This window comes from Prorops nasuta, unplaced genomic scaffold (assembly GCF_024137725.1).
Source record: "Prorops nasuta isolate Cenicafe-Biocafe unplaced genomic scaffold, Cenicafe_Pnas_1.2 PNAS00005, whole genome shotgun sequence".
Classification (NCBI taxonomy): domain Eukaryota; kingdom Metazoa; phylum Arthropoda; class Insecta; order Hymenoptera; family Bethylidae; genus Prorops; species Prorops nasuta.
The window spans coordinates 7,879,780-7,901,619 of record NW_027116802.1 but is presented as its reverse complement, the minus strand read 5'-3'; the positions used below and the strand labels follow the sequence as shown (position 1 = coordinate 7,901,619).

Here is a 21,840-nt window from a genome sequence, read left to right as displayed (position 1 = left end):
ACAGAGCTAAAAAGACTGTATTTTATTAAATTAAGTTTTTACAAAGAGCGAAAAATAAATGTTGTTATTTATTTTTAGAGTATTGAAATATTTAAAACAAAAATAGCAACTATAATATCTTTTAGTAGGTATCCATTTAAATCTTTATTTAAGAGTTTCTACGTCGATACTTATTAATAAAACATTATAATAATTTCTTAAAGGAGGCGATCTCAGGAATCTCATACTAGAGGAAGCACATTTTTGATATAAAAGTCTGATGACAACTGTTCGAACAAGTGTCTATATGTGTGAAAGAGTATCGTTTTAGTGGGGGGACTTGAATGAGTACATCATTGTTATGCTGTATAAATGTGAGAAATGCATTGAATCAGTAATATTAAAAGCAATGTGAGTCTCAAAATGCAAGCTTTTAATCTAAAGAAGTTAATTATTTTAAGATTTTCGATATTTTACACCAACACATGACTGTTTGTGGTTATATAAATACCTAAAAATATATGTCCCTATTTTCATGCCTTATATTGATTCAATATTATTGCATCCAATATATTAATCGTTTATAATTCAACAAGTAGAACCTACGTTGTTCTTGATATGACTAACTGAATTCCGGATGATATTAACCCTTCGTATGTAAACTTGGGTCTTTTGCGTCTGCGTTAAAACGATCAAATCACTACTTTCCTACTGAGTTGATTTAGTTATTTAACGAGTATTATAAGTAAAGCTGTATTTTTAAATGATAATATAATTGACTTATGAAATAGAAGATTTAGAATATAAGCATGATTTATTTCTTAATTTTTCGTGTTTATTATGAAAGGATAAGAAATAGGTACGACATGAAAAACTCAAATTTACAAACGAAGAGTTAAAGCTTATGTTTATTATTTCCATACTATAAAATAAAAATCGAATCATTTAATCGTTAATGTAATTTATAATAACTGTTTCATTAAAAAATTGCATATCTACTAATTAGCATTTATTCATCTAGTCGACCATATTGCGGTAATTACAAAAGTTACACAAATTTACAAAAAAAATATCAGTAAACGATAATATGCGATTACTTTCTAATTTTTTCAGTTTATCACAATTCTAAATTATGAATAATACTTTTAGAGTGGTCATGATAGATTACAATATGCATTTTCAACTTATAATTAAACCACTTATTTTTTAATAAATTCTATTTAATAGGCAATGCACTGATCTTACAAGTGACCACCGCATGTGAAACGATGCCATAACAGAATTAATAATAAACAAATCATTCATGTTCTAGTTTAAATTATGAGAAAATAAATTTATTAAATTAACTTTGAAACTAAAAGTTCATTATTTCTTCATCACAAATATAATCGAATCAATTGGCTATATCTATACAAAAGATTTACAAAATTCCTTTCTTTTTTGAAAAAATTTCTATCTACTGAATCTACCATACGTATTACATAATATATGTTTCCTTTCTATTTCAGAAAAATTTTTTAACCAGTAAAATTAATTCTTTTGACTTGCGACTCGTAGTAAATTTTTTCAAGTGTTGTCGTTTGCTCCCAACAAACACTCGATATCCTTTTCTAACATTCGGAAGCATACAGCTTTACGCAGAGTTTAGTCTTAAAGTTTTCGGCAGCATAACAGTTTTGCTCGTTAATCCTATCATTGGCTTATCTACATAGCCGGGCAACGATAGCATCATCAATATCGCGATAATGGATAATCCGGAATATAGGTGAGTGATCAATGCTGTTTTGTTGGCTTACTTCTCATTTGCAGCACGTGTTCTTCGTCCATGTCTTCAAAAATTTGATCCACCTGTACATAGATAAGGTAAATGGCCCAATTAGCTCATAAATATATTATTCATAAAATAAAGTAATAGATAAAAATGAGTCCAATTATAAAATAACATTTATATATTATAATTATTTAACCACAAAATCAATACCGACTTGTAAATACAATTTAAATAATAAATAACTAAGAAAATAATCACTTAAGTCGCCATCTGTTGTTAATCAATCGCTTCGTAAACTTTGGTTAGTTCAGTCACTGTCAGTACGTCGTATTAGTAAGGAGTGAAACGGCAAGTTAAATAGTGTATTGAAGAAAACAAGTATTAGTAAGTGTTGTTAAGAAATAAGCTTTGTTTATTACGTATCAAACTTCACCTGAACGGTCTTTGAGTATGAAACTTTCATTAACATATTAGTATAGGAACAGAAATGCTTTTGAACATTTGAATCAAAAAGTAATTAGAAGTAACAAAGGGATATAAAAGTAGTAGCTACTTCTTTTCAAAACATTCACTTATTAGTATGTATCATCGTTCACCATTTTAGTTACGATAAGGATTTCCTTTATGCATATTCTTTTTATACAAGATTCGCCACTTAAAACGGCCCATAGCTGAGGTGGAAGAAGACGTTTATCTCTGTAACTATAAGGAATTCTACCTTCGTTCTCAGCGGTATCATCCCATGCACGTAAAATACATAGTGTCAGAAACGTTCCGGGAACATTCCTAGATTCAATTTGGCATATGAGAAGGTTTTAGGAGGTTATTTTAATGCATATACTTGTTATGTGGGATAAAACATAACTTCCAATGACTGTTCGTGGTAAGCATTTGTTCGAATACTGAAATACCCGAATATTGAAGTTTAAAATTCTTACACTTGTTCTCCTGCTGTTTCGTGCTTTCCTTAACAAATTCATGTAAATGAGCTGATATCACACAGTTTTTCAAGTCATATATATAGCGCCACCTATTGATATCATTGGAGCTCATCTTTTCCTTCAGCATTGGAGTTTTCTCTTAATCTCAATTGTCAAAAGAATTCTACTTCTGATCATCCGAGACTTCTAAACTTAATTTTGCTGAGTGTTAATATGTTAATATATTTTTAAATTCCTGATATATCCAATGATCTTAAATTTCTACATAAGGTTTTTATTTATATAAATTCCGCCTTATTTATATATAGAACTAATTGTTATCAACAATAGAAATGCTAACCTCCCGTTAAAAATAATAGTTGAGTAGCCAACTGAAGTAATTTTAATATTTTTTTATAAGTTATATAATATTTCAATGTATCTACTTATTTATCTCAAATCTGTGTGTGCTCCTAAATATAATTTGTATTATAAAGATAATAATACTTAGCGATTTCATATTATATATTAAAGCTCTGTAAACACCCAAAATCACAAAAAGTACATGTAAAATTAAAAATAAAATTCTAAATTTCAATTGTCAATAACTTCGTAAAAAATAAAGATAGAAAATTCTTTAAAAATGTAAATACATTAAGCTTAAAAACTTTACTGAACGATATTATATATTTAAATGTAGCGGGATTAATTTATTATAACTGTTTAATTACAAAGCAAAGCTATACAAATTAGGAAAATAATAATGCTTGTTTAAAATGGTCAAGCGAATGTGAAATGTCGCAACAGAATGGAATAAAAACTTTGTGATCGTACAGATCGAGTTACCCTTTTAAAATATTTTTTATACAAATTGCAATATGTTAATTTTTTGCCGAGATATTCGTATTGTTGGGAAAAAAGATAGTTTCTTCTTCAAGAACGAATAACTCGGCAAAAAATAAACATATTGGAGCTTGTGAAAAAGCATTTAGAGCAGGAAGGTCTATACTCTATTAAACGCTTGTTATTTTATTTAGTTGATACGTGCTTTAGCAAAATATAACGAAGCAATTTAGTTCCTGTAGTATATTTCGTATTCCTAAAATTTTAGAAGATTTTCTTGAATTAAATTTTTAGTGCTCTATACGTCTCTTTAAATTCACCTGAATTTGGTCATTTATCTTATATATTTATTTAGGCAAGTATTATAAAGGACCCTAGTCATTAGTCATCGCGTGACCATCAAAGCAATTAACCTTACGCTTTCTATTAAATCTGATATCGTTCACTCTAAGAAAACCAAAGAAAAGACAAGAAGATAAGGATGAAAAAGAGAAAAGGAAAGACAATGACGAAAGATTCACCAGACAAGATTAGGAGCAAAGCACCCGATGGCGGATGGGGATGGTTTGTTTGTCTTGGAAGTAGTTTAATCACGGTACTAAACTTTACTGCATTCAGTTAACTTCCTTTCTTGTTCCTTTAATTAATGCACGATTTTTTACAGCTATCTTTAAGATCCCTCGATCCTTCCTTTGGACTTCTTTTTCAAGATCTACTAGAGGAACTCGATGTCGATTCAACGGGAACTTCCTTGATAATGAGCATATTGGATGCTCATGTAAATTTTACAGGTACGTATAACGAACTCTCACTCTCTCTCTCTCTCTCTCTCTCTCTCTCTCTTGGTGGCCAATCACGCCGAATCACGCGATTAGCTCCTACTACGGGGCTTCAAGTGGGCCTCATCTCTTGATACAAATTATCTGGCAGACATTGTATAATTTTTCCAATCGATTATATAGACGTATTTGTAAACAAATACATATTTGAAGTCTTTACTGTAAGCTTTTGCTTATTTTAAAGGTAAAATAAATGTAAAATTAGATTATATAAATAACATAGAGAAGGTCTTCAAATAACGCTTTTAGTGAGATTGAATTAACCTCTCTAACTTTTTTTGAACCAAAGATATTGATCTTTGAAATAAAGTAAATTTTTATTTAGATTGTTTCCAAACTTTTGGACAGTAGTGTATATTCAGAAATTTTGATAATAAAATTTGGCTCTTTGTCAAAGTTAATTTTATCTTTTTTTTTAATATTTTATTCTTTTTAAATTCTTTATAATTATTTATTCATATTTTTAATTTTAATTTTTAGTATTTTTCTAGTATAGATATCATAAATAAAGGGAACAATTACATTTCACATTTATTTATGTAAACAAATAAAAAACTAATGTAATCATAATTACATAAAAAATTGAAAGTTTAGAGCTATATTTAAATTTAGCTTCCCTCAAGAAATAAAAATACTATGTATTTTTTAAATATGTAAAAAACAATATTTGCATACTGGTAATATTAAATTTATTTTCCTTTTATATTCCGAGCAGCATTCACTTTTGGATAATTGTATTATTATCAGGTCTTCTTGTCGGACCTTTGTTGAAGAACTATTCATATAGAAAAATTGCAATTTTTGGTACTCTGCTAAGCTGCTCTGGCTTGATGCTTACTGCGCATGCGAAAAGCATGTTCCACATCATTTGTACCTACAGTATTTTAGGAGGTTAGTATTATGTCCTTTTGAAAATTTAATCTTTACCCTTTAGTATAATATGCAATGCAGGAATTGGCACGGGACTCGCTCTGGCATCGTCATTCGTAGCCTTAAACACATATTTTGATAAGCGACGTGGTCAAGCCGTAGGATTTTCCATGGCAGGAACCACTCTAGCTATGATGTTGGTCCCTCAGGTAGCAAATTTATTGCATTAACCCTTCCAAATTACACCCACCAAACAGTTTTAACATTTATCAGATGATCCACGCTCTTTTGGACTCGTATGGATTTTCTTGGTCTTTGATGATCTTCGCATCATTCGCCCTCCATTCCACCGTAGGCGCTTGTCTCCTTCGACCATTAAAATTGAAAGAACCAAATAAGCCCTTTGTTAAAGTAATCGTTTACATGAATACATTTATTATACTACAGGACGTATCATAACTATAAAACTACCCCTTTACTTCATTATATGGTAGTATATTACGGGAAATTGTTTCAATTATTTACATTTCAGTTAACTTCGCTCTATACCTTCTTGTCAAAATTGTACTCACGTAATAGCACGAAGTGGTTAATTCAATTTTTACCGTAGAGCATAAATAATGATCAGAATAAATGATAAGAAATACTTTTTTATAATGCTCAATTAATTATAGTATTGATTTCAGGATTTTTTTAATAAATAAATAAAATGTTAATTTTATAAAGGCGTCTTTGGAGATTATTTTCAAAAAATGATCATTACAATATGACATTTATTTTAAAACATACAACCATATACCTGATGCTGTCAAGTAATTGTAGCTTTAATATAATTTCATGCTTTCAAAGCTCTAATAATAGCTGTATCTATTAATCCTTATAGCTCTATCTTTTAATTGTGAATATCGACCGACAACTCTAACTTATTCTATTCATACTTCGATTTGCAAGTTTTTAAGTTTCAGATTTTAAATGCTACAACGATGTGTACATAATAATATCAAAGTCATTCGAATCAATAAACACGTTTCAAATCAGAGGTGCCTGACATGCACACTTGTATTAGGCTGCTGCTTATCAGCAGTGATTGAGAGGCACACTTAGAGCGTTAAGGGTTAAAATAAACACTTAATTTGAGTCTTTTTTTAAATTATCAGAAAAGTTCTCTTAATAAAATAAAAATTTCAGATTTTCTTTGACAAAAAGTCCTCTTTGATTTTGAAAAATATACAATCCTTTTTTAAATAAAGTGAAGGGATGATTTTATAGTTATGAAACGATCAATTATTTCAATCATTAAATTTATCTTTGAATTATCTACTCTAGGAAGTTGAATCGAAATCATTGTTGAATAAAACTGATTCCAAAACGATTAACGACAATGAAGATGTCAAGAATTCAACAAGTGCTTCTTGGTGCGCTAAATTAATGGAAACCTTTGACGCTGATCTCTTAAAAGACAGCACTTTTATAAACGTAGTTATTGGACTCAGTTTATATTATGTGGCAGAGTCGAATTTCAAGCTGATGACTCCATTCTTCTTAACGAGTATAGGTAACTTGTCTATATTATGAGAATTGATACTTTGATAGTATATCTAAAGAGTAGATTTGAAGTGAACATAAATAAACTACGTCTACTTCAAAATATATATTTATAATTGAAAGGCATAAATTAAAAATAATACAAGTATGATTTTTTATTCAGGTATGAGCAAAGGTGAGGTTGCTTTTTATCTATCCCTGACTGCTTTTACCGATATTATTGCTCGAATCTTATTGCCAACTATCTTTGATCGACTTGGCTACAAAAAACGATCGGTCTTTTGGTTGAGCTCACTTCTCGTGGGAATTTGTCGATCAGGTAAATAATAATTGAGCTCTTTTTCCATCATTCAGTTTGTTTTTTCCTTCTTCTTTCTAGTTATGGCTGAGCTATCCAAAGGACCATTTCTAATGGCTATTTTTATAGTAATTGGGTTTCTTCGTGGTGCTACCATAGTTAATTTAAATCTTAGTGTTTCCGAATGTTGCTCTTTGAAAAAACTACCAAGTGCTTTTGGTATGTTCATGGTTTCTAAAGGAATTTTCGTCGTTGCTATGAGTCCATTGATAGGTAAGGATATTACAAATATCAGTCCTTTTTCATTAAACCCATTTATAATATTTAACTCCCTTCATCTTCGTTCTTTCTCTGTTTCTACTATTATCACAACAAAGGATTTATTCGAGACTATACAGAAAGCTACAAAATCTGCATTCACGCAATGACTGCAATAATCATGGTATCTTTTCTTACCTGGAGTGCAGAGTTTATATTAAAATCGTTACGTAAAGAGAAGCTGCAATCATCGAGAAACTGAATTTGTACATCTATAAAAATAAACGTAATTGTAATAATTTATTAAATAAGAATTGTTAAAATTTCCTTCAAAACAGTCTGCCATTCATAATCCTGGATACATTAGGTATACTAAAATAAAGAATAATATTATTAAAATTGGGTATAATAGACAAAATATAATTTACTATAAGTAAACATTAGAGAATAACATAAAAAGAAGAAACACCACACCATATCGTTAACTAGCAACGCATTTTTAATGCAGAAAATAAATAAAAGCTTCAAACCATCTTTGTATCGGGATGACTCCTGTCTGACTTCAAAGCTTCCTTAAGTATGGCAATTATTATATTAACCTAACATACCTCAAAAATAGCAAATAAACAGCTAAATTGAAAAAATACTATAAAGAAAAATAAACCAAATCATAACAAAATTTAGTAAATATATTTATAGGTGCGAGAGTAAGAGCGAGAGAAAAGCTTTATTGAAGCTTTGTTTGTAACGTCTTCGAATCGCATTAGAACTGATCACGTTATAATTCATAGAGGTGGTTTGCTAACAAAAGTCTCAAGTGCTGTATACATTATTCAACTGTCTTAGGTTTTCCTATTTTTTCAACAAAAGATTCTTGTAAATTAATGCTAATATCGCGATGTTATGTTTATATTCTTTTCAATAGAATTATATTTAAATAATTTATTTTAATCAATTTCCAGCATTTAATTTTATTAATCACAAAAAACGGTTAATATTTTATAGTAAACTTAATAGTAAAATTATTTAGAATTTAAGATTGTAAAACTATCAAAATGCAATAATTTTACTTTTTCTTCATTTTTGAAAAATTATTGGAGCCTAGCAATTACTTTTCACTATTTCAATTTTTATGTTAAATTTGTAGATCTTTTATACTATTGTAGGAAGACTGTGATACACCCTTTGTTAGTTTTAAACTAATCATTATTCTCAGTATTCTAAGGCAGAAACATAGAAAAATTAGTTAGGACCAGACGTAAGTTATTTTATTCTCCTGCGTAATCAATTAGTGGTAATTATTGGCAATATAGTGAATCAACAAGTATTCGGACTAAAATGACTGTGCTGAAAGGAATGCGGCTCATAATTGGCTGACTGCATGGGGTTACATAAAGTCGTACAATTGCCCAAGTCTTACCTATCATGTTTTAGAGTTATCTACATTGCAATTGCACCTTTCAAGATTCCACTATTCAGAGTAACTATAAATAGATTGTTTTATTATGTTTATTGTTTATTAAAGTATATATCGTTCAAATTTGCGCAACTGAGCTACCTATTTGTCCTAAGGTATATTTTAATGATAGAAAACATATACGGATCTCTTTATGTCGCGAATTAATGATGCACGTGTTAAGCGTAAATGCTTTATTCTACTAGTTCGTTTGCATATTTAATGCTCTAGGTGCTCTAGTTGACGCGTATGATAACTAACTTGTAATTTCCAGAAAAATATATTTCTCTATCTGGTTTTATTTTTATATTCGCTAGTTAAGATGAAGGTTTCATTATCTCGTTCACCAGCATCATATACATTGTGGTATATCAGTTTGTCCCCAGGAAGTCCTGATAGCGAATGAGTTAATTAAAGTTCTACAATTACACTGTTACTTAAGTCTCACCTGGATCTACATAAATTTAGAAAGTTAAACGAATATTCAACACATAAAAAGAGATACCTGTTTGAGTAATGAGAGGGAGCTGACAAATCGAGATTTCAATATATTACAAATGTTTAGTATCAATTGATTTCCAATAAATAAATCAAATTCATTTTACTAAATTTCTCTACTTATCATGCAAATTTTACTAATATAATTCATAGAATTCGTCTTTGAGATAATATAATAATCACATTAAGATAGAAAAACTTATAACCTTCCTAAAAAGGGGGGTGGCTTTGGTTTCATTCGAAAGACCATACCACAAAGTCTTCAGAAGCATTCAAGTCACTTAGCGATTAATTTTTTTTAAATATTACAGAGGTCAACAAATTATTGAAATTAAAGATAAATATTATAAGTTACGCCCCCATTCTTCAGAAGAATATATTTGTGGTATCATTTAAATGGTCATAATATAATTAGAGTTCCAGAACGGTCAAAACCATACACCGATCTTGTATTGTTGTATACTTTTGCAGGTCAAAGATGCCATGCATGATTTGATTCTTTAAGCCTTTTGAGATCAATTAGTGCATTGAGGCATTAATAGTAGGGGGGAGGGGATGGAAGCACTTATAATATTGCTCTGCGCCGCAGACCCATGTCAATACCAAAACAAAATGATGCATTAATACAATCTAAAGTTCAATTGTTCTGTTTACTTTTACGTCCGCTACGTCAATTTGATTTTCATTATACTTATAAAAATAGAGAAAGTCTACTTTCGTAAAGCAATAGCGTACTCGGTGAATAAAAAGAAAAAATAAAATGGATCATTTTGAAAATACCATAAGTGACTGAATCCAAATTTTAAAGAGACAGGAAAACATTGATTTCAGATTTTGAATTTTTTGTGGAGACACACGATTGTTTAATATGTTTGTTTTGAGACGCAAGAGATATTTATAGCTTTAATTTTAAATGGATTGAGTATTATTACATCATACACATTAATTTATCGTAATTTATAAGTTCTATAGGAATAATGCTATGATAAAAGTGTGGAATTTCGAGAATCTCTCTCTCTCTCTCTCTCTCGTCATGAACGTCATTTGCCTTACGGTAGTAAGTGGGAGAAAGTCGTTGCAAGTGCCTCGAATTTCCACAATATTTTATTACTGGGCTTGTGTGGTTTTTAAAGTATTAAAGAGCTCTTCTACTTTGAATTCCGTATATACGTCAGTATACGAACGTAATTGGCAATTAAATTATAACACAAAGAGATTAAAAGTATTGATTAAACTTTCGAAATGAACAAAGTTTAAGTGATAGGTGTTTTTCAATAAGGTTTTAGGAAGTTTTTTAATTGCAAAAATGAAAATGAGAATTGATTGAATTAACGTTAAAGTTGCCATGCTGCTTGCTGTCGCAGCGTCAGACGGATATAATACGACATAAGTACAACGATACCAGTGGTGCGGTGACGTCAGCGTGTGAATTTAAATAATTCTCATTTCTTTAGTTTTTAAAAGAAAAAAATTACTTTAGTTAAATACGAAAATAATATCAATAGGTATATACTTTTACATTAGTAATCAAAATACCATTACTTTCAATGGAAATTATTTTCTATTCTTATTAATAATCAAATTTAAAACTTTATAAATGCTTGTATATATGTCTAGTTATTATGATTTAAAACAATGTTTACTCTGAATGTTCATTTAACTTCATACCACTTAGTAATAGAACCACTTCAATTTTACAGCTAAAATTTTCACGAAATATTAATGATTCTAAGTTAATCTTATACTTTTAAATACATGTCTAGTGAAATAATACTAAGTTACATAATTTTCATAGAATCATCAAAACGAATGTCTGGCTTTAAATAACAATTTTGCTAGGATTACAATTTTCTTTTACATGGGGCTTTAGTTATGGAACAACTGTGTAAAATTGCACAAAATGCAATATATATAAAACATTTCTCCTTTATGTACGGTTTTAACAGAATACATGACACAATTTTCACTACAAAACGTTGTGATACGTAAATTATTGCATCAAATATTTGATTTATTGTTTATTTGCATTCATCTGGATAAATTTTAATGTTAAGATAAAATATTTAGACTGCATTAACATCACAATTTCAGATATACAGAACACTGGGGTAAGAAAGTAAGTTTTGCATTTAATTAGTTTATTGATTTTAAATTATTACATTAATCAGGTTAAGCACTTCCAAATCCACCATTGGCATCGCCACAGCCAATTATGTCGTCGAATCTTTGAATTTCTATATTACGGTTGTTGGACCACGGTTTCTGTTAAAACATATGCGAAATTAGAAAAGCGATTAAACTATGAAGGTTATTGACATACGTTGGCTGTAGGTGTTTTCTTCAAACAATCAAAGAAACCAGGACTTGCGACGGGTCCTGCTGATGCCTCATTATTGAGCATAATTACTACCCAAACTAGAACAAGAGTTAATAAGTACAACTTCATAACGTAGTGTCAATTACAGTATTCTTTTAAAATTAACTATATAGAAGAGTTTCATGCTGATTTTTATACGAATGCCGTATAAATATTCGCATAAAATAACTTATCTTCGTATAAACGTATAATAAAATTTATTGCTGTATGCTGAAATATATAAGAAACTACCGTGTTTAGAACTAATACTCGTGTAAACCGATAACCTCACTTAAAAGAGGGGAGAAAAATATCTTATAGCATTTTTAGTAGAGCACGCACATAGAACGTTTAAAAATTTTAAGGCTAACAAATTCATTTTTTCCAAGCTTCCTATTAGTCAAATATCGCTGACTTTCTTTTTATAACACTTTCAAATTTCTACAGTTTTCAGATTGGTTAGAATTAATCTAAAGCTTAATTTAGATCCTATCACTGTTTGAAGATTGCATGACAACTTAGTATAAAACAGTTAAATTCATTAATAAATAAGAATCATTTAAAAGAATAATCAAGGAATCTTTTGTTTTTATTAAAGTTGATAATAGTGATGGATAATGCTATTTTGAACGATTGACCAAATTAACAAACTCCAATACCAATAATTAGTTGAATATTTGCATAATGTCATTCATAGTTTTTTCAGAGCAGAAATATTTTAAAAGTTTGTGTAGACGTTTACAAATAAACGACTGATGTTAAAAGAAATAGTATGATATTGAGGAGGACATATGTAATAGTGAGTTTTTTGAACATCGAAACGTCTATTAAAGGTAAAATAAGAGTTGACTCAAATTTTTTAAATAGGAGACTATTTTCTATTGCATTTACTTGTTGCTACTTTGAAGGATTTTTTAAATAAGGAAAATTGACAAAATATGTAAATGAGAGAATAGATACATCTACAGGTTAAAGTATGTAGTATATATCTAGTATACTATTTGAGATAAACATAAAATAAATTTATAGTCTGAGGATAAGCATTGAATAGACGGTAATAATATATAAGGCAGGGTTTTATTGCCTGTATATTCTACATTTTTCAAAAAAGTTGTTTGGTATAATATGTCACACGACGTACCTTTAAATGAGCAGTGTAAAGCATGTAAATTTAAAAAAACGGACCTAACAAATTAAGTATTTAAAGCTATTTTCATTATGTACCACCAACACTAATCTAAGTAAATAAGAATGTGTAACTATATATACAGATACGAAAAAAGTTCACACAAAATGATAAAAGTTACCAATTAATGTACTTAGTTGCTGTCAGTTTTTATCTGTCCATTGTGTTTTTTGTCGAATAAAGGTATATTAAAACTTTAAAAAAATCGATTATTTTTATCGATAGATATATATCTAGAATGATTTCCAAAATTATGAATATGAAATTCGAAAAGTTTAAAAAATTACAGTCCTGTGAATTCTGCGCTGTACCTCACAGTGGAATGAACCGCTATTTTAGGTTGACAAAACCTTAAAATTTAAAGATCAGTTATTATTGGTCAAAAGTGTATCCCTTCATATCCTTCGACTAAGAGGATCAACGGATTTATGGAAAAGAATTCTAAACTAAGTCAGTTGATTAGGGAGGTTATCCAAAGCTTCCAAAAGATTGCTTGAACGAACCGAGAGACATTTTAGTGGTTAGAAGAGCATTTGGGCTTTGTAGAGGAACAAGAATATTGTACTCCTCACGTTCAACGGATTTTAATACGACAGATTTTTGCTGTGAGACTTGCAACAATTCGATTTCTAATAATGCAACGAAAGCTGCTGAATCTTCGTGATCGACATTTTAATAAGGCAGGAAAATATCTTCAAGAAATTTCAACTATACAAAAATTTAAAACTTTATTGAGACAGAAAAATAAATCTAAAAGAAATTCAATTTGAAGGTAGTAGACTAGTTGAGTCCATATATCCTACTGGTTAATTATGCTTTAAACTTGACAGATAGGAAAGTCTGTTATGTAGCCAAATAATTACTGATGAAATATTGGAAAATAGTTCAAAACTATCAATAGAAACTAAAATACATTTTTTAGAATGTTGAAAACGAATACAACTTCATTACCTTTAATATTTTTTCTTTTTTCTTTTTATGATTAGTTGTTCTCTAAAAAAAACAATATTTTTGCCTTAATTTTGATTTATTTATACGAGTGGTGCACTAATGAGTCAAAAAGAGCTGATTATCCATTCCATTCACAGTATGTAAAAGTGAAAGTTACCAATGTGCTGTGACTAAAAGTGGATTAAAACTAGTAGTTATTTTTATTAATTATTTTAAGAGGTGATAGATATGCATATTTTCTGTAAGGAATATGTACAAAAAGGACTTAATCATTAAATCATCGACTGAAAATAGGAAGATTAAAATTTTCTCATTTCTAGATTAGTATCTTTTATGTTCCCTTTTCGCGGAGCACATAAAACTTATACTTCAGGATAACTGTCATCAGTGCTCGTTGAGAGAGAAATCCATACGATAACGAAGTACTGGAGCAAGTATGTCCTGTTATTAAGAGTAGATAGTGAATAGTGCGAAAAAAGAAATATTTTTAATAAGCAATATTCTATCCGGAAACATAGTACATATGATGTGATACCTTGTATAATTGAGAAGATGCATAAATAACCAAAAGTTACTGTAAATAATGTTTAAAAATATTTTCTTGAATGATTTTACCGATGGCAGAATTATTTTCTAGATTTCTATAAAAAAAGTCCAAATTTAACATTTTTATTTCATACATAATAAACAAACTTCTTTTTTTTCAAAAAAGTGCTCTGTTAGGTTATTGAAAGTTGTGTTTAATTACTATAATTGAATTTACGTGTAGAAAAATTGCTTAATTGTTTTACCGACAGCTCACTACACACGTTGACTTCTCTTTTTGTCTGACTCAGTCCAACTGATACAGGCTACTTCCACGTTCCAGTTTCCAGTCTTCCACTGCTACCATCTGTGTAATCAGTAGGGAACTGAGTTGTGTGTCGGTAAAACAATTTTCGTAAAGGCGAATTCAGTTACAGCATTTGGAACTATTTCTTTGTGTTAGACTCAAATGATTTCTTCAGCTGTATGTTCAAAACCGTTATAAAACCTTTTCTCTAAAAAGCAATTAAGTAAATTATCTATTGTATGTAAAATAATAATTATTTATCTCACATCTTAATATTTTAATTTTTAACGATTTTATGAAAAGCACTTTTTTAGTTTCTAACAATCAAACCGTTGTTCCAGACATTTTCCTATGTCGAGACAATTATTTATTAAGTTTGCATAAGCTATATATAATCTTTATAACCTAAAAACTTATATTCTATTCTTTGAATATATGTATTAATATTGTACCGTACCCTAATTTTATCTTTTTATGGATGGTATTTGTACAAAAAACTCGTGAAAAAAATTGAATTGTAAATAATTACAGATTTGCTCCCTCTAAATTTCTTAAAAATACAGAATCTTGTAAAACTTGAAATTAGTTGTAAGAAAGTATATAAAAAAATAAGTTCATGGTCCTTTATCAAATCATTCATATCATGCAATTCTTGTTATTCCACGTGAAAAAATCTTTAGATAAATCATTTGTAAAACGTTGTCTTTGAATAATGAGTGAAAATTACTTTTTTTAACATCCTACTTTGTTATTGTGAATATAATCATCTGCTGCCTCAGATCGACCCATTCCGAATTACACACACATGTGTATAAAAGCTTTAGTTTTATAAAAAATGAGACAAACTGTACGGTTTATGCGCTTCATACGTAATTTGGATTGCATCAAATATTAGGTGGAATAATTATCAATATTTTATTTATTTATAATGATAAAGTTAAACTTCTGAAAATAATGATCCTGTTCATTCATCTAAATAAAAATGCATATATTTAGTCTAAGAAATAATTTATATTTTCTAAAAACAAAAGAAATAAATTTTCCAAATAACGAAAACAAAATATGAAAAATGTTTCCTAAAACATCTTAACGTATCAAAATGTGTTGGAGAACGTTTTAGGAAGGTTTCTGAAATATTTGTGCTATGTTTATTAAAAATTTCATTATTTCCTTGGGTATAAATACGATTCTATATATATGTTTTATATTTGTTGAAAATATCCTATTTTATCAGTTTCTCTATTAATAGATATTAATTTTAATCACGTACAGTAAAAAGCTTCCGTCTTACGAGCGAAAGAGGAGAGGAAGGGGGCGAGGCTGGAGATGACACTCCAGCACAGCAAAGTACAGTTTGCGTCTTCTACGAAACGCAACAAGTTTTATTAAAATAGAGTCGAGAGCTGGACAAGACAAAAAAAGTCAGAAACGAAAGAATTAAGTCAACTACAACCCTGAATCTCTCTCATACTTGTTTACAGTCCTAATTCAACCCCACTTATAGTTTACTTACCATAGCCTCTCTATTGTTATAGTCTAGGTCTAATCTCCTTTTCCCTTCACTATTATATTCTTAAGTCTCGTTCACTTCACTTCTCTGCATGTCACTCTCTTCACAAACAGTCATCGATATTATAATCAAGACGTGTTACGTTTTAACAATCATCTGCATTCATTCGAGCTTTGTAACTGCCAGACGAATTATTTAAAATACAAGAGAAATGAAGAGGTGTATAATGAAGAAAAAGAAGAAAAATGTTTACGATGCCCCAATGCACGCGATTAAGGCTGCTTGAGAGTTTTATTAGTGATACGTATGATTATAAATAGATAGCATAATGATAGGAAAAAGAGTGGGGAAAGAGAAAGATAGCGAACGAGTGCACGAGTGTGTTTCGACAATAATAAGCTGAAACTAGTTGTGAGTGTGCCTCTGAGCGAACAGCCAGTGTGCACTGTACACACTGTAAAAATAATACAAGAAAATTGTCTATTAAGAATGGTCAAATGTTAAGTGGCTCTAACGTATTGGACTAGCCAACTGAATAAGTTATGCCACATGTTTCCAGTAGAAACTGCCGAATGGAATTTCGACCAATATCCGAGTGGTCGCGTGTGAGTGACGTAAAAAAAATTGAGAGAAGAAAGAAAAAAGAAAAGATATTTCACAAACTCGCTATTTAATTTATTGTTGTATAAAGCGTGATACGTTCTGTATTATATACTCTACATATACACGTATATACATGATTCCCTTATCTAATCGCGTCGCGGATCCCAGATTTACATTTATCGTGTGTTTACAAAGTTTAGGAGCAAAGAAAGATTGTCTTTCGTTATAACGAGTGACAAAAGTCTAGACTCGATGATACACTGATCGTTCCTTTGTGACTTCGGCTTCCAAGTGGGAAATATGGCGACAAGGAGAATAATCGAATCGGTGGATCGAGGCTGGGCTTGGATCATTGTTTTTGCAATTACTATCATCAATGTAAGTGATTTTTTCTATGGATTCGTCATTCTGCTAAACTATCTATTTATTTACATTTTAGTTGGGTACCCTACCAGTGCAGCAATGTTTTGGCCTTATATTTGAAAAGAGGTTCTCCGATCTTCGCATATCAGCGATGCAAACATCTCTAATACTGCACCTGAATGGTTCGATTTCCTGCGGTCTAGGACTAATAAGTGGACCAATGATGAAAAGATTTTCCTACCGTCAAGTGGCCATTTTAGCCGGGCTCACTATCACCGCTGGAATTCTTCTCACGGCTTTCGCACTATCGTTTCCCACGCTCATTATCACTTATTGCCTGTTTATTGGTAAATTCACGTATTTTTTCTCTCTCCATACACTCGTTCCTATGCATAGTATGCAACTTGAAAATGATTCTTCTACCTTTTATTTTAAAATATACTATCGAAAACTTACAATATGTATATAATTGATATAAAAGCTTCTTCTTTTGCTCAGGCGGTACTTACACTTCGTGTTTGTCGCTGTTCTTCATACAAAGGTTTTCACTGTGCCAATTACAGAAAGTGTAGAAGAAAGTAGAGACTATACCCAATCAACTTCTCACGCAATTCTTATGGTGTCAAAAACGTTTCTAAAACATTCCAAATGTGAGTTCTAACATGACAAATTGAATCCGGGTGCGTTTTAGGAACGTTCCTGACACTGTGTGGGTGTAGGATAATGTAGTAAAGCTAACTGAGAGAGAGAGAGAGAGAGAGAGGTTGACGTATCAATTTTCACTGTGTATTCTATGCGGAATAAGTATACTTAATACAACCCAGATCATAAAGACATAAACATAAAGTAAGAAAATGTTATCTCGTTAACAGCAAGAGATGTCAATTTTTGCATAAGACCTTTTTCAAGCACCTTTCGATAAGTACTCAAAAAGGTTTACGCAAAAATTAATATTCCTTGGAGTTGCACGGATAAATGAATTTTTACGTTCTGATTCTTGAGTGTTATAAATTCCTCTCCCTTATACATAGTAATAGCTCTATTATCTTTCTGCTTCGTTAGGGATCGGACAGGGCCTCATGTTTCCGGCAACCACTCTGGCACTGAATACGTATTTCCGTAAAAAGAGAAAGATAGCAATGGGCATAGCAGTTACACTTACAGCTCTGGGGCCAATATTTATGCCGATCTTAATAGTCAAGCTCTTGGAAGAATATTCTACAACTGGTACCATTTTAATTCTCGCAGGTATCGCCTTTCATTCGATTATCGGCGCGTTGCTATTAAGGCCACTCAAGGAGAACTACTCCAAGGTAAATGACGACATGTCGAGTGTACCAAACGAAAGAAAAAGAAAAATAGGATAAGAAGCGCAACAAGGAAAATTTGTATACTACATAGGTGGTGATGAAGCCTCTCGCGAACCTCGAAGCTGAATCTGTAGAGTTGAACAACTGTGATTCTTCGAGGCAAAGAAATGACTCAAAGCAAACTACCAATGAGAGTGACAAAACAAATAATTTATTATTTCACGAAACAACAGATGACAGTAAGGTCAAGGAAGAAGCAGTTTTTCGACAATTTATCAAAACTATGGGTCTTCATCTTTTGAGGGACAATCGGTACATTGCTGTGATATTAGGTTAGGATTAATGCCTTTCTATGCACAGTACTGTACAACGATATACAGTACATAGAAATGGTATATAATAATTGTTAATGATCAAGTACCGCGTATTTTGTCATGTACGGGATGTAACTGAATCACCGCACCGTTTTAAGGGAGAGACTTCCTCAGGAATGTAAGATTAAAGTCGTCCGAGTCCTATCCAAATTGATGCAGCAGTTATTACCAGTTATAGACTTTCGAAAATCGGAATTTTTTTCGATTTTAAGCAGCTGATGCTGAGTCACTGTGATGCTATTATGTCACGAAGGAGCTGTAGCAGTATGTTGATTAGCTCGTAACCTCTGCATCAATTTTAATGGGATTTAATAGTTTATATGCAGACAGAGACCTAACAAAATTAATCTACCTTAAATAGGTTCGGTCATTTTGTTACATCCTGTGTACTAAATTTGATGTGTATGTATATGTTGTGTTATCAGGAATGGGAATATCTTTAGTAGCTGAAACCAATTTCAACATGATGCTACCGTTCGTGCTTACCGAACTTTCTGGCCTTGAGAGGGGTGACGTTGCTAAAATTATGTCTGTACAGGCATTTTTTGATATTGCCGGCCGTATATGTGTTCCACTCTTAGCTCAAAAAATGCTATGGACTGCAAGAAACCTTTATATTGTTTCTTTATTAGGGTCCACTTTCGGAAGAACTCGTACGTATTTCGGATGATTGTTTATTTTTTGCATATCAACACAATGAAATTAAGGGGTTAATAAACTCTGCATACTAAAAATCAAGTGAATATTTAAGAATTTTATGTAACAAAATTAAAAAGTTCACTCTATTTACCAATACATTCTCATTTACTTATGATATGTGTTACAATTGAAACCTACGTGATGTTGAATATAATAGATTACACGTAGTCCTATATTAATTTGCTCCACGTATTTATGTAGTTACATATACTCATTTCATTATATTTGTGTTGTTCTGCACGGAGCCAAGACATAGTTCAAGATTAATCACAGCCAACCCGAAAATATTAAAATGAAAGGACATTCTATGAAGAAGAAACTTATAATATTTTCTTTACTAGTCAAAATACGAATAGTGCAGGTCGTTGAGCCATTAGAAAGTTCGATATAAAAGATTTTGAATCCTTAATAACTTTTTAATGAAGGATTAGGATTATAAGAATTTTATAATTATTGTATTCTTAAAGTTGCCTTTTATTTTTTATATTTTTTCGCACTGGCCATAATTAATCTTAAAACAGCTGTACACTAGTCAAACATTTGTTTTTTCTCTTTCATGCTGTTCTGCGATACAAAATGTACATAAACATTTAGTATTGTCGTTGTTACCTGCTGATCAGTACGCTCTTTTCGCTGTTTCCGTGGTAGCTGGACTTTCAAAGGGCACCAAAGCCGTATTTCAGGCACTTATTATTCCGGATTACGTCACACTGGAGATGCTTCCAGCGGCTTCAGGTATTATGATGGCTACCAGTGGAATTTTGTCTATTTTCATTGGACCTTTAATTGGTAATTAAATTAATCCACATTTTTAAACATTTTTCTCCAGAAAAAGCTACAAATTGTCACAATTTTTTAAATACCTTGAAATCTTCAGGTTTCGTTCATGATTCAATGGATTCTTACGTTGGTGCTCTACATTTTACATCCATTCTAAGCATGTGTTGTGTGATCTTGTGGCTTGCGACTGGATTGTGGAGGTTCAAGTGCAATAATAATGACGCTGCATCGAATAGTGATGTTTCGGAAAATGAGAGAACTTCTGTGAAATGCTAAATAAAGTCTAAGACATTAAATTTATTGTTACATAATGACATGGGATGCTCGACATATGTGATAAACCTTTTGACTGAGGCACTCTTTTCGGAAAAGCCTATCACTAAGGACATTACGAACGGGGCATTATTTAAATTGTAAAATACGATATTTCAAGTATTATTGAATTATGAATTTGTTGGGTGACTGGTAATTAAAAAGTTTCTAATTTACTTGTATAAACCTCAGGAATTATAATTTTCAATACCACTGCATGAAATCTGCAGACTTTTACCATTTTAAAAGAACCATGTTAATTCGGAATGCACCATACTAAATAAAAAAACTAAATTAAATAACAGATAGTGTAGGCTGTAGATGCTGCTGTACGATTTCGCTTTCATTTTTATGCAGTTTGGTTTACAAATGAAAGGAGTGAAAGAGAGGGGGTGGAGGATGGGAAAAGACGAGAGTCCGGTGTCTTCCCACCCAGTTTTCGATCTGCACTTTCGATTTTTACGGTTCTGGGAGGTATGTATATATACTTGAAACTATTTTTGGAAGAAATGTTCCTTCGACTTTTGCCTCGCACACTAGTATCACGACCCCCTTCCCCTTTCCCCCTTCCCGCTCACAGTATCATCTGCATTCGCGAAAGTTCTAGCGACGATTGAAATTCATCGAAAATTGGTCAGTCTTCATTTATCGAAGTGCCAAGTGAACGTAAAAGTTGCTCGGAATGAAAGAAACGTTTAGCCCACTGCTCCGTTACGGGTGAAAGTTTGAAGCGGGAAATCTGTACAACTTGAAATCATCTGCATTTAGTGCTCGAAGGGACACAATTGTCTCTAAGACTACAAACATCCAGTTGTATAAGAAAGTACGAAATTAATTATCTGCTTACTATCATAATTTAATAAAAATATCTTATTCTGCCATTAGAAATTATCCGCTTATCGGTGTGTAATTTTGTAATATTTGTTATGAAAAATTACAAAAAAACAGTGACGATAAACGGATCTCAATAAAGCTTTTTAGATATTATAATTATTATTATTAATTCTATTGATAAATATATAGCTGGAAAATAGAACAAACAAGAAAGTTATTTATTAAAGAGATGAAAAGTAAATTAACTTTCTACATTCAGAGTACGATACTCCTTGTAAAATCAAGGTATACTTTATTAACGCAGAAAAATTATCGTGACAATGGATGACCCACTGTTTTATACAATACAGGGTCTGCCACTTAAATCGCCTCAAAGCATGCACGTAAAAAGCGTTTGTTCATCTCCGAAATTATTAACGGTGTCAAATTATTACATAACATTTTTCTGAATGG

General features: G+C 30.9%; 2 protein-coding genes and 1 long non-coding RNA gene across 4 annotated transcripts; 2 read left to right on the top strand and 1 right to left on the bottom strand.

Moving 5' to 3' along the window:
- Positions 1–2,034: 2,034 nt before the first annotated feature.
- On the top strand, positions 2,035–7,598 carry LOC136773618 (monocarboxylate transporter 12-like). The gene is made up of 11 exons (XM_066727405.1): positions 2,035–2,328; positions 2,397–2,633; positions 3,966–4,108; positions 4,178–4,304; positions 5,100–5,243; positions 5,304–5,431; positions 5,496–5,633; positions 6,549–6,777; positions 6,931–7,086; positions 7,147–7,338; positions 7,443–7,598. Exons 2-11 carry the CDS (start codon positions 2,621–2,623, stop codon positions 7,583–7,585), a joined length of 1,413 nt encoding a protein of 470 aa, XP_066583502.1. The 5' UTR covers positions 2,035–2,328; positions 2,397–2,620; the 3' UTR covers positions 7,586–7,598.
- Positions 7,599–11,282: 3,684 nt separating this feature from the next.
- Positions 11,283–11,999, bottom strand: LOC136773527 (uncharacterized). Its single transcript, XR_010822635.1, has 2 exons — positions 11,598–11,999; positions 11,283–11,539 (listed from the first exon to the last, which is right to left on the bottom strand). It is a non-coding gene; the product is annotated as an uncharacterized lncRNA (long non-coding RNA).
- Positions 12,000–16,547: 4,548 nt separating this feature from the next.
- Positions 16,548–20,819, top strand: LOC136773617 (monocarboxylate transporter 14-like). Of its 2 annotated transcripts, none has more exons than XM_066727403.1 (7): positions 16,548–17,093; positions 17,155–17,425; positions 18,141–18,391; positions 18,480–18,720; positions 19,188–19,415; positions 20,110–20,250; positions 20,339–20,819. In XM_066727403.1, exons 1-7 carry the CDS (start codon positions 17,016–17,018, stop codon positions 20,515–20,517), a joined length of 1,389 nt encoding a protein of 462 aa, XP_066583500.1. In that variant the 5' UTR covers positions 16,548–17,015; the 3' UTR covers positions 20,518–20,819. The 2 variants fall into 2 exon arrangements, with proteins under 2 accessions (XP_066583500.1, XP_066583499.1); XM_066727402.1 differs by having other exon boundaries at positions 16,552–17,093; positions 20,056–20,250.
- The last annotated feature ends 1,021 nt before the right edge of the window (positions 20,820–21,840 follow it).

Excerpts from the sequence above, each read along its gene's own strand:
- LOC136773618 (XM_066727405.1), top strand. Across the intron at positions 4,305-5,099 it reads TGCTCATGTAAATTTTACAG|GTCTTCTTGTCGGACCTTTG; the intron begins GTACGTATAACG and ends TATTATTATCAG. Across the intron at positions 5,634-6,548 it reads CAAATAAGCCCTTTGTTAAA|GAAGTTGAATCGAAATCATT; the intron begins GTAATCGTTTAC and ends TATCTACTCTAG.
- LOC136773617 (XM_066727402.1), top strand. The coding sequence starts at position 17,016 with ATGGCGACAAGGAGAATAATCGAATCGGTGGATCGAGGCTGGGCTTGG. Across the intron at positions 17,426-18,140 it reads CACTTATTGCCTGTTTATTG|GGATCGGACAGGGCCTCATG; the intron begins GTAAATTCACGT and ends CTGCTTCGTTAG. Across the intron at positions 19,416-20,055 it reads GTCCACTTTCGGAAGAACTC|TATTGTCGTTGTTACCTGCT; the intron begins GTACGTATTTCG and ends ATAAACATTTAG.